At 72.4% G+C, this 11733-nt stretch overlaps 2 protein-coding genes across 7 annotated transcripts; one reads left to right on the top strand and one right to left on the bottom strand.

Annotated features, from left to right (window-relative positions):
• Positions 1 to 1142: 1142 nt before the first annotated feature.
• On the bottom strand, positions 1143 to 6557 carry RGS11 (regulator of G protein signaling 11). Of its 5 annotated transcripts, none has more exons than XM_072878007.1 (17): positions 6457 to 6557; positions 5480 to 5576; positions 5075 to 5125; positions 4882 to 5009; positions 4726 to 4777; positions 4584 to 4642; positions 4349 to 4425; positions 4150 to 4231; positions 3917 to 3985; positions 3210 to 3239; positions 3064 to 3125; positions 2704 to 2817; positions 2457 to 2572; positions 2017 to 2104; positions 1765 to 1903; positions 1618 to 1700; positions 1143 to 1546 (listed from the first exon to the last, which is right to left on the bottom strand). In XM_072878007.1, the coding sequence occupies exons 1-17, from the start codon at positions 6472 to 6474 to the stop codon at positions 1420 to 1422; spliced, it is 1392 nt and encodes a 463-aa protein (XP_072734108.1). In that variant the 5' UTR covers positions 6475 to 6557; the 3' UTR covers positions 1143 to 1419. The 5 variants fall into 5 exon arrangements, with proteins under 5 accessions (XP_072734108.1, XP_072734110.1, XP_072734109.1 ...); XM_072878009.1 differs by having other exon boundaries at positions 1618 to 1676; XM_072878008.1 differs by having other exon boundaries at positions 4882 to 4988.
• A 543-nt stretch (positions 6558 to 7100) lies between these two features.
• On the top strand, positions 7101 to 11596 carry ARHGDIG (Rho GDP dissociation inhibitor gamma). 2 transcript variants are annotated; one of them, XM_072878333.1, is made up of 6 exons: positions 7145 to 7615; positions 8797 to 8979; positions 9979 to 10062; positions 10142 to 10218; positions 10905 to 10968; positions 11066 to 11596. In XM_072878333.1, the coding sequence occupies exons 1-6, from the start codon at positions 7240 to 7242 to the stop codon at positions 11263 to 11265; spliced, it is 984 nt and encodes a 327-aa protein (XP_072734434.1). In that variant the 5' UTR covers positions 7145 to 7239; the 3' UTR covers positions 11266 to 11596. The 2 variants fall into 2 exon arrangements, 1 of the variants encoding a protein (XP_072734434.1); XR_012044995.1 differs by lacking the exons at positions 10905 to 10968; positions 11066 to 11596 and adding an exon at positions 9254 to 9513 and having other exon boundaries at positions 7101 to 7615; positions 10142 to 10223.
• The last annotated feature ends 137 nt before the right edge of the window (positions 11597 to 11733 follow it).

Below are 11733 nucleotides of genomic sequence, written 5' to 3'. Positions count from 1 at the left end.
ACTGACTGGGAGAAGGGAGCACGCGGAGGGAGGCCGGAGTTAGATAACTGTCCCTGCCCCCTGCCTGGGGCTCTGACCTGGTTTTACACCCCAGATTCCTGCTGCAGTCCATCAGCATGAAAATCTCGCGCCGGGGCTTGGATTTGGATCAAGCCGGAGGGAGCCGCGTGGCAGGCGGTGTCTCCTGGAGCATGGGACCATCTGTCGCTGCCCGGTGGCTGCCGGTGCTGAGGTCCCAAGCTCCATCCTGTGTCCGAGGCTCCTGCAGCTTCCCCTGCCCCAAGGCCCCTCTGCCTGCCCCAGCACTGAGCTGAGAAATACCCCCTGCTCCGTGCCGGGGGTCCCGAGCTTTGTGGCAGGGAAGGATGCCGCGATCCCAAGCATCCACACCGTTTGTCGGCCGGGGTGCGAGCTGGCACCGCTTGGTCGTTCACGGGCTGGGGATGTCCCCAGCCTGCTCCACTGTGCGGGTCCCTGGGTGCGTGCGGGGTGGGCTGGGGTCTGAGGCTGAGCGCTGGCGGGCACCAGCCCCCCCTCTCCTTTATATAACCACCAGCGTTAATCCCCTGCAGCTGGGGCTTGGCTCCAGGGAAGAGAATAATCCTGCCACCAGATCCTCGGCCTCTGCTCAGATTAACAGGCCGTGGGCAGGGAGAGCGGCTCAGCTGCCAGCCCCGCTCCCTGCGTGCCACTGGCAGCCCGCGGGGCCCTTGCAGCCTGGATTTGCTGGCCAGAGGCAGCTCTGGCCCAGCTCGAAAGGCCTTTCTGTCCTCCCTGGGCGCTGACGTGGGTGCACCAGGGGCTGCAGGGGGCCGAGTGCCCCGAGTGCCAGCTTGGCCATGCCAGGAGGGCAGCTGGGGCTGCCAGCGGGGTCTATTTTTGCCCCTCGGAGCAAGCAGAGCCGTGGGTGGTGGCTGTGCCGTGGGCACGCGTGCCTGGGGGTGCCGGTCCCCCCCTGCCGGGGGTCCGCACCCCTGCTGGGAGCTGCGGGCAGGGGCAGGGGTTGCTGCCAGCCCAGGAGGACACAAATCCTCCGTGCCGGGAGGGGTGCTGGCCACCGTGTGCACCCCCCGCCCTGCAGCCACCTCCCTGGTCACCCCTCCCCGAAAACCACGGGAGCCGCAGCATTTCCCCACGGGGGCTTTATTGTCTTCACGGCTCGTGCCCGGAGGGGGTGACCCCGCAGCGGGCCGGCCGGGTGTGGGCTCCCCGAGAGAGAGGAGGGTGCAGGGACGTGAGCAGGGGCTGCGGCGCGGCCAGCCTGGCCCGGGGGGGCTGCCGGGGGGCGTATGGCTTCTCTCCTTCAGTGCTACTGCCCGCAGGGGCCTGCGGCGGGGCCGGGCGTGCTGGGCGGGGGGCTGCGGCCGAGCCGGAGGGTGCCGGGCCAGGGGGCTCCCACGTTGGCAGGGGCTGGGGCCCTCAGCTCTCCTCCTCGGGGACGGGGGCAGCCGCGGGGCCCCTGCTCCTCTCCTCGGTGTCGCCCGCCGGCAGGAGCAGGGCCGGGCTGGGGCTGGAGTGCCGTTGCTTGCGCATGAAGGGGAAGACGCTGCGGGCAGAGCGGAGTCAGCGCCAGCGGGGACCACCCCAGCGCCCCGGGGTGCCGGCCCCTGCCCTCACCGTTTCTTGGTCTCCGGCGGGATGACTGCCTCGGCCAGGAGGTTCCTGTAGAGCTCCGACTTGAGGAACCGCGGGTAGGAGTCCTGGGTGAGCAGAGGTGTCAGGCTCCTGCCCAGCCCTGCCCTGCCCAGCCCTGCCCGCGCCCACCTTCTTCATCAGCATGTAGATGTGCATCTGGGCATCATCCATCACGTAGCGGTGGGGCGTCTTGATGCCCTCCAGCGTCCGCTCCATGGTCTTGCTGTCGATGTTCACCCAGCGCGTGGCCCCGGGGGCCAGGAACTGCCTGGGGAATCGCAGCCGGCGGTGAGCACCCGGCCCCGCAGTGGGATGTGGCACCGTGATGGCCTGGCCCCCCCAAACCCTCACCCCCCAAACCCTCGCCCCGCCAGCACTCACTGGTAGATGGAGTCCACGATCTCGGGGATGCGGGACTGTTCCCCATAGCGCAGTTCCTCGCACGCCTCCCAGAAGCTCAGGTTCTCGGCTGGGGAGGGGGACGCGGTGTTGGGGATGGGGACGTGGCCCCCAGGCCATCACTGCTGGGTCCAGGGCCCAGCCAACTGCGGGGCCAAACCCCCCTGGATGGAGCCAGCTGCTGCAAGGTGGGGTGGTGGGTCCAGCTATGCTGGGACATGGCAGTGGGTCAGGGGCTGCCAGGATAGGTTGGTCAAGGGGTGCTGGGACGTGGTGGTGGGTTTGGGGATGCCAGGATGGGGCAGTGGGTTTGGTCTTGCTGGGACAGGGCAGTGGATTAGGCAGTACTGGGACATGGCGGTGGGTCTGGGGGTGCCGGGATGGGATGATGGGTTTGGGGGTGCTGGGATGGGGCCGCTCACCGCTGAACTCCTTCTTGAGGAAGTCAAGGAGCTGCGCCCGACCCAGGGGGTCGGTGAGGAGCTCGCTGAAGTTGAAGCCCCAGCGCTCCACGCGCAGCTTTGTGGGGGTCGGCACCCTGCAGGTGACACCGGCGTCGGGGCTGGCAGCGGGCAGCCCATGGGTGCCTGCATGACCCCGCACCCTGTCCGGGGGGTTGGGGTGTTGGGGGTGGAGCCAGGGGCTGGCAGCCCCCACGCGGGTGCTTACGTGGGGGCGTTCATGGCCCAGTACGTGGTGTCGTCCGTGATCCAGGGATTGCTGGGCAGGCAGCCAGACATGATGGGGTCGTGGGGCATGTACTGCTCATTGAACTTGATGTACCTGCCAGGAGCGGTGGCTGGAGGTGGCCAGGGCCACTGTCCCACAGCCACCAGCCCCAGCCACCTCGGGGACACGGCAGGGACGTGCTCCGGCTCTGCGATGACCACGGAGCCTCGGCTCCGCTCGCCGCCAAGGGTGACGGCAGCATGGGTGCTGCGGTGCCAGCAGCTGGCCACAGGGATGCCGGTGCCCCTGTCGCCCCAACGGGGAGCCTGCCCGCAGCCAGGGCAGCCGCCGGCCACTCACCCCTCGAGGCAGATGGAGGACTTCACCCTGGTCCTGGCCATGGCCTTCCTGCAGTACTCGATCTGGGGCCGGCCACGGGGGAGATGTCAGGGGGACCCGGCAGCCCGTGCCCCCCAGGAGCCGCCCCCGCCCGTCGCCCCACTCACCTCCCGCTTGTAGTAATCCATGTTCTTGGTCTGCAAGAGACGTGTGGGTCTGGGTGAGGGCATGGCAGGGCCAGGACATCGTGCCCACCAGCCCTGCCCAGCACCACCCTGGGCAAGGACCCAGGCATCCAGACCCCCTCCTCACCCTGGCACCCCGTGGCCCATCCCTGTGGCCTCCAGCCTCATCCCCACACCCCTCCTGGCTCAGCCGGCACAGCCCACGGGGTGAACCGCAGCATCCACCCCCCCGCCCCAGCGTGGCACCGGCCCTGGTTTAGTGACACTTACGTGGACAGAGGACACGGCACACGGCGCAGAGAAGAGAAAGGAGGTGGTTAGCGAGGACGGGCGGGGGGCTGGGGCAGCGTTAGTGGGGTCACAACATGGGGCAGGGCCCAGCAGTGGCTGCGGGCACCCCAGGGTGCCAGGACTCCCGGCAGCGCGGCTGCCCCACAGGGATTAGGGGTGCTGGTGGGTGCATGGGCAAACACACGGACACGCACTGCCTCCCCCCCGCCCTGGCTCAGCTGGGCAGGGGGACAGGCTGGACACGTGGCTGTTAGCAGAGCTGGCCCCCCCCAGATGTGGGCGCAGCCCGGGGTGGGACGGCCAGGCACCCACTGGGGCAGCTCAGCACCCTGGCACACGTGGGTGGCTGTGTCCTGTGCCCGCCGGCAGCCTCGGGGGTGCCCGCCCCCCCCACTCACCAGCTGGACACGGGTGGTGTGGCAGTTCCTGCGTGCAGGGCCCTGCTCCAGCACATTGGGGGCTCCCGGCTGCAATGAGAGCATTGCGCCGGGGGCTGGCAGGACCCCCTGCGCCCCCCAGCCCAGCTCCCCGGGCCGGGGCCATGCGTGGTGCCAGTGCCCTGGCCCTCCCTGCCTGCCCAGGGCTGTACCCGCCAGGCTGGCACCCCTTGCCCTCCCCAGCCTGTCCTCACCGGGGGCCGGTTGACGAGCCAGTACGCCTGCTCCTGGCAGTCGATGACGATACGGTCACCCTTCCGCCGCTGCTTGGCCGCCCTGCCCGTGCAAAGGCAGCGGGGAGGCACTGGCACCCTGCCTGCCCCAGCACCCGAGGGTGCTCTGTCCCCAGGGGCTCCCTGGGGTGCAGTGGTGCCAGGCCGTGCCCGCACTCACCGGAGCTGCTCCCGCGCCTGCATCACTACGAAGTCCCACGTGTGGTTGATCCGCTTGTGCAGGAGGTTGTAGTTGTCCTGGGGAACAGCAGCGGCGGCGTCACCCCCGTGGGCACAGTGCGACACCCATCCCCTCGCCCGGCTCTGGGTCCCGTCGCCGCTCCAGCACAGGCAGAGCCGATGCCACCCCGCGGGTGACCCCCCAGCTCATCACAGGTGAGGAGGGCACCGTTCACCTTCTCGTGCTCGATCAGGTCGCCCTGCTTGCGGATGTTCTTCTTGGCCAGGTAAATGGCTGCAAGAGGAGTGGGGGCACCTCAGGGGGAGCTGGGAAGGGGCTGCAGCCCATGCCAGTGCTGGTGGCACAGTGGCACCTACCATAGTCCAGCTCCGTGGCCGGCCACTTGGTGCTGGTCCAGAAATAGGGGGTCTGCAGGGGGGAGGGAAGAGGCTGAGGAGCTGTGGGGTGCCGTGGTGCTGAGCTGGGGGAGCCCCGGGGCTGCAGCAGCACCCGCACCGCTGGTGGGGCCATACCTGGAAGCGGTAGGGCGACTCGTCCGCCCGCAGCACCAGGCTGCGGGGGTCTTTGAGGGGGTAGATGTAGCCGTGCTTCACGATGAGGTTGCCGAGGTGCAGCGACTCTGGGGGAGCGGGAACAAGGACTGCACAGGGGCTCGGCAGTCCCGGTCATCCCCGTGGTGCCGGCCACCCGTGCCGGGGCACTCACCCTCCTCAGAGATGCAGTACTTCTGGATGAGCCACTCCACGATGTCATTCCCTGGGGACCGAAGCAGCATTAGCAGGGTGTGATGGGGTCCCCCGGACCGGGCACGGGGAGGTTCCTGGGCTGGGGCACCACGGCACGGCACGGCGGATGCCAAGGGGTCACACAGGGTGACGGGGGCCCTGCCAAGGACGTGCTGGGCTGCCCGCCCCAGCGAGCGCCCGCCCTGCTCAGCCGATGCATAATTGATCCCAGCTGCAGCTCTGAGCACCCGCGGGTGCGGGGAGGCGAACGGCACGGGATGCCACGGGGCTGCGTGCTGGGTGCAGCGCCAGGGCCACCCGGGGAGCACCCACACGCCTCCCCCACCCCACGCGCCTCACGGGGCACCCCGCCGTGGGGACCCACCTGTCATGGCGTGCGGGATGACAGTGATGAGCAGGCGCTGGTTCCTCATCTTGACGCCCATGTCGGGGTCCTGCATGCTGACGATCATCCGCTCCATCTGCCGGGCAAGCGCCCGCCAGGCTCAGCCCCCCAGCCAGAGGCACCGGGCCTGGGCACAGCCTGGCTCCCCCCGCCCTGACCCAGGGCACCCTGTGCCCATTCCGGGGACAGCCTGGCACCCCACAGCCGGACCCGGGGCACCCTGTGCCCATTCCGGGGACAGCCTGGCACCCCGCGGCCGGACCCGGGGCACCCTGTGCCCATTCCGGGGACAGCCTGGCACCCCGCAGCCGGACCCGGGGCACCCAGCAGCCGGGTGAGCGTGCGATGCCAGAGGTGCAGGCGCCCAGCCTCCGGGCATCCCTTGGGCGGGGAGCCCCGGTTTTGGGGAGCGAGGTCTGCCGGGGCTGTGGCAGCACCCCGGGCCGGAGGGCAGGGGCTGAGCACGTAGCGCCGGGGCGCTGCCCGTGGGTGTCCCCGCGTGGGGCGGTGGCCGGTGCCCCGTGGCGGTGCCGGGGCCGGGGTGGTGACCGCTGTCCCGCGGTACACGGGCTGGTGCTGCTACCCGCTGCCCGGCGATCCTGACGCCCGTGCCGCCGGCGGTGCCCGGTGCCCGGTCCCCGATGCCCGCCTTGCCCAGTGCAGTGCCGGTGCCCGGTCCCCCCCACGGTCCCAGCGCCCGGTCCCCGCGGCGCCCGGTCCCCACGGTGCCGGTGTCCAGTCCCCACGGTGCCAGCGCCCGGTCCCCTCGGTACCCGCTCCCCACGGTGCCAGCGCCGGGTCCCCGCCGCCCGTGCCGCCTCGCGGCGTCCGGCGCGGTGCCGGCCGCCCGCCGCCCGGTCCCGGCGCGGTGCCCGCTCCCCGTGGGGCCGGGGCCGGGGCCGGGGCCGGGGCCGGGGCCGGGGCCGGGGCCGGGGCCGGGGCCGGTGGCGGCTCACCTTGCGCAGGCAGGGCATCTGGAGGCGGGGGTGCCGGCCGCGGGGCCGCCGATGGTCATCGCGGGTGCGCGCCCCGCGCCGCGCCTCGCCGCCCGGCCCCGCCCCGGCCCCGCCCGACCACGCCCCCGCCCCGCCCCTCCCGGCCCCGCCCCCCGCGCCCCTCCGCGGTCTGCGCCGCCGCCCCGGCCCCGAGCCCCGGCCCCGGGTGCCCGGGACCGGCCCCCGCCCTGCCCGCGGCCCCGGCCCCCCGCACCCCGCGCCGCGGCTCTGCCGGCCGGGTCGGGGGAGCGCAGGGCTGGCCCCGGGCCGGCGGGGCTGCCGGGTGTGGGGGGAATCACTGCGGCTGTTGGAACGGCTGTGCGGGCAGGGTGCGGGCAGAGTGAGGGCGGGGTGCCGGCAGTACAGGCAGGGCATGGGCAGGGTGCGGGCAGTGCACTGAGGGTACAGGCAGGATGCTTGCGGCGTGCGGGCAGGGAGCGGGCAGCGTGGACAAGGTGTTGGCAGGCTGGGGGGCTGTGGGCAAGGAGCGGGCGGGGGGCGAGCGGTGCGGACTGGGTGCTCGCCGGGCGCGGGCAGGCGCTTGCAGAGTGCGGGCAGGGAGCGGGCAGGGCGCTTGCAGGGCGCGGGCAGCGCGGGCGGGCGCTTGCGGAGTGCGGGCAGGGCGCGGGCAGGCGCTCGCAGAGTGCGGGCGGGCGCTTGCGGAGCGCGGGCAGGGCGCGGGCAGCGCGGGCCGGCGCTGCGCGGGCGCGCACGGCGGATGAGCTCACTGCAGTCTCGCCGCCCATGAGCGGCGGGGCTGGAGCCGCCCGGCGCCGAGGGGCGGGGGCGGGCGGGGGCGGGCAGCGGAGCCGCCGCGTCTGCGGGAGCCGCCGCCGCCGCCCCGCCGGGCAGCGCCGGGGAGCGCAGCGGGGGGAGCGCCGGGGGAGCGGCGGCGGAGCAGCCGGCACCGCCGAGCGCGGCGGCAGCGGGCGGGAGGAGCGGCGGCCGCGGGCCCCGGCGGAGCCGCCGACAGCGGCAGGAGCCGCGCCCCGGGACCCGGCAGCGGCCGCCCCGCCCGGCCCCGGGGGCGCCGGGCCCGGCCCGGCCATGCTCGGCCTGGATGTGTGCGAGGCCGGCGGGCAGCTGCTGGAGCTGCTCTGGCTGGCGCTGTGCTACCGAGGTGAGCGGCGGCGGGCGGCGGGGAGGGCCTCGCCCGGGTGCCCCGGGGGCGGGCATCGCCTGCGGGCGGTGGGGTGGGCATCGCCCCGGGGGACCGTCGCCCCGGCTCCCCAGCAGGCGAGCGTCACCCCGGGCACCGGGCGCGTTCGGGAGCGAGCGTCACCCCGGGCCCCGGGGGAGCCGGAGCAGTCCCGCAGGGGCGGGGGCCCCCCCCCCGGCCGCCCCCCGGCCACCTCGCAGCCTGGCCTGTGGCCCCCGGCGCGCGCCGCCCTCTCCTGCCACCCGTGCGGGGCTGGGCGAGCCCCTGGGTGGGTGCCTCCTGGGTGGGTGCCTCCCTGGGCTGGGAGCCAGCGGGGCCGGGTGCCGCACGCCGCTGTGGCAGCGGGCGCCCCGGGGTGCGGGGCCTCCGCCTTTGCTGGGCGCCCAGGGGTGCAGCGGGGCCATCGCTCTGCGCCCCGGTCACCGCCGCTGCCCCGGGGACCCGCGCAGCTGGCCCCGCGGCCCGGGGGGCTGAGCCTGGTGGCCCCTGCCCCGGGCTGTGCCCCCGGGGATGGGGCTTCCAGGGGCCTGGGGAGCACGGTGCTTGCAGTCAGAAGGGCGACGGGCGTGGGGGGGCGATGCAGCGGGCAGGGCAGAGGCAGGGGCCGTGGGGACATCACCCGCCCTTGTGCCCCCCGCAGCCTGGCACCCACCGGAGCCACCGTTTGCCCCAGAGCTGGTTTTTTTTTTCCCCTGCAGCTGCTGGCAATTTGGTTTTGGGGTGGGAGATGGGGCTGGTGGCTGCCCAGCGGCGTTGGAGGGGGCCGCGGGGTGGTGACAAGGACCTCTCCGGGTGACAGGGTGTGAAGGGCGCCTGCGGGTCACGGTGGGCTGCAGACACCCCCCGGACTATGCGCACCACGTAGGCACCAGCTGCTCCATGACCATGCGGAAATGCAGCCGGCGGCAACGCCTCGGGTGTCAGCTGTGCCACCGGGCCCTGGGGACATGGAGCCTGGAGGCGTCCCCACGGCCCTGAGCAGGGGGACAACTCTGCTGCCCCACAGGGGATTGCCCACATCCATCCGTGGCATGTCCCAGCTCAGCCACCCCCTGCCCACCAGCGCCTGCGTGTCACGGGGCGGGGGGTGTCCCCCAGGGCGTACCCGGGGCGGCAGGACTGCCACTGCCTGTCCCCCGCAGACATCATGGCTGACAAGGAGGGGGTGACGCTGTCGCTGGAGGAGGAGGAGGATGCCGACGTGGCCCTGGCGTACAGGACGCCGGAGAAGAAGAGCCTGCGGGAGATCCAGGAGCTGGACCCGGGGGATGAGAGCCTGCGGAAGTACAAGCAGGCGCTGCTGGGTGCCATCCCTGCCGCCGTGGGTAAGGCCGGGGGCTGCCTGCTGGGGCTGGGCACCCCGGCACCCCGGCACCCAGGCCGGGTGATGCAGCCTCAGCGGGTGCAGGGAGCTCAGGCGTCCTCAGCACCCGTGGGGCATCCCCAGCAGGGAGGGTGCGTCCCGGCTGGCGTTGCCCGTGGGTGCTGCCTCTGCCCCCCACCTGCGCGGAGGCCCCGGCATCCCCCTGCCGACACGGTAATGGCTGCCCGGGGACCCCGGTTGCCTTGGTTACGGGATCACAGCCGCAGTTTCCATAGGAACGGATACAAGGGACCAGGAAATTCATTGGGATGACAGAGACGGAGCGAGCAGCAGCGGGGCCCGGGGTGGCACGGCTGCCGGTGCCCAGACGGTGCGCCCCGCTCCCCATGACACCCACAGCAGCTGCCCCAGCCTGGCGCTGCCCTCGGTGTCTGCAGGGCCTGGGCCAGGCTGGGGTGCGCCACGGGCCCAGCACCCTGGCGTGCTGGCTGACGGGTGCATGACGGCGGGGGGGCGAGGTGTGCAAGCTGGTGAGGTGGGTGCAAACCAGTGGGGTGCCTGAGGTGTGCACGGTGTGTATGTGCAGGCTGATGGGGTGCAAGGGGGCTGGTGGGGGTGCAAGCTGCTGATGGGGTGCAGGTTGGGCTGTTGAGGTGCAATGAGGCCAGCGCCCGCCTCGAGGAATGCCTTCGCCTCCCTCCTCCTCCCCGCCACCTTGGCCCGCTCCCGAGGCAGGGAGCATCACACGGGAGCATCGCACCCCGGGAGATACCTGTGGCTGGGCCCTTTTAAACGTGGTCTTACCCGCAAGGTGTTGGTGCCAAGACTGGGGCTGGCCTGAGATGCCCCTGGTCTCCTGTGCCCTGCCCGGGCTGCCCGGCACTCACTGGCTCCGAAGACCCCCACCACGGGCACTGTGGCTCTTCATGCCATTACAGGTGCCGGTGGTGGTGGGCTGGGTGCGGGCGGGTAAGGTCTGAGCCCTGCCGCTTGTCCCTAGACGCCAGCGTGCCCAACGTGCAGGTGACGAGGCTCACCCTGATGTGCGAGCAGGCACCGGGGCCCATCACCATGGACTTGACAGGTGAGCGGTGGGGGCACCGATGGGAGGAGGAGGAGGAAGAGGAAGGGGTACCAGGCTCACGGGCCATCTCCCCGCACAGGAGACCTGGAGGTGCTGCGGGGCCGGGCCTTCGTGCTGAAGGAGGGGGTGGACTACAGGGTGAAGGTGTCCTTCAAGGTGAGGCGGGTGTGTGGTGCCCTGCACCCGCCAGCGGGGCTGGGCACAGCCCTGCCACCCTCGCACTCTGGGGTCCCAGCCCCAGGGGGTCCCTGCTCCTCATGGGTCCCTTTTCCCATGTGTCCCTGCTCCACGGGGTCCCTCCTGCCACCCATGGGTTCCCTGCTGCCCCAGGGTCCCTGCCACCCGGGGTCCCTTCTGCCCTGGGGCCTCTGCCCCTCACCCCTCACCCTCAGGGTCTGTGCCCCTCCGCAGGTCCCTGCCCACTCCGGGGTCCCTGCCCTCCTGGGTCCCTGCCACCCTGGGAATCCTTGCTGTCCCCATCACTGACACCCCGGGGTCCCTGCCACCCTGGGGTCCTTACCCCTCTTGGGGGTCCGTGCCACCCCTGGGTCCCTGCCCCTCTCAGGGGTTCCAGCCACATTGGGTCCCTGCCCCTCCCAGCGGTCCCTGGAGGTCCCTGCCCCTCCCAGGGGTCCCTGCCGTCTCAGGGTCCCTGCCCCTCTCGGGGGTCCCTGCCACCCTTGACCCCGCTCAGTGCCCAGTCCAGCCCCAGCAGCTGCATCCTGGGGGGTGTGCAGGGTGGGGCTTTAGAGGTGGGTGTCCCCCCAAGGCCAGGGGTCCCCAGGGTGGGGGGCACCAAGCTGTGGGGCAGCACCCATGGCCCCCCTGCCCTCTGCCCGCAGGTGAACAGGGAGATCGTCTGCGGGCTGCGGTGCCTGCACCTCACCTACCGCCGGGGCCGGCCCGGTGAGTGGGGTTGGGGGGCCGGGGAGGTGGTGGTGGTGGTGGGGGGCCGTGCTGCCCTGGCCCCGCTCACCCGTTCCCCCTCCCCCCTCTTGCCCAGTGGACCGCGACGTCTTCATGGTGGGCAGCTACGCGCCGCGGGCCGAGGAGTACGAGGTGGTGACGCCGGCGGAGGAGGCACCGCGGGGCTGGCTGGCACGGGGCTCCTACCGCGTCCGCTCCTTCGTCACCGACGACGACAAGACGGAGCATCTCTCCTGGGAGTGGGGCCTCTGCATAAAGAAGGCCTGGGAGGACTGACCCCCTGCCCGCACTGGGTTCCCCCCCCGCCAGCTTGGGGATGCGGTGCCTGCCATCCCAGGGGACACCTCGCCGGCACCGCTGCGCTCGCCCCGGTCGTGTAAAGGGGGGGGGGGGTCCCTTAGCGAGTGGGTGCCCACATGGTCTTCGCAACCAAAGTTATTTTTAATTGCTGTTTTTTTTTAAATACCAACACCCACCTGGTCCCCACGCCGTCCCCGTCGCTGGGGCTGGGGCCGTGACCCTGCCGTGGCGGCGCCGTGCCCGGCTGCCCGCCCGGTCGCAGGCTGTGCTCTTCCATCGCCATTAAACCCTACAGACTGGTCTCTTACTGGTGTGTCCGTGCCCCCATCACTTCTGCCTGTCCCGTCCCCGTCCCCGTCCCCGTCCCTCTCCCGCTGGCAGGGCAGGGTCCCGCTGCGGGACGGGCAGCTGGAAAACGGCCACCTGGTCCGGCTGCCTTATCGG

The sequence above is a fragment of the Ciconia boyciana genome, chromosome 13 (assembly GCF_034638445.1).
Source record: "Ciconia boyciana chromosome 13, ASM3463844v1, whole genome shotgun sequence".
In the NCBI taxonomy this organism is placed as follows: Eukaryota; Metazoa; Chordata; class Aves; order Ciconiiformes; family Ciconiidae; genus Ciconia; species Ciconia boyciana.
Note: the sequence above shows the minus strand (reverse complement) of the source record. Positions and strands in the feature narration are given on the sequence as shown.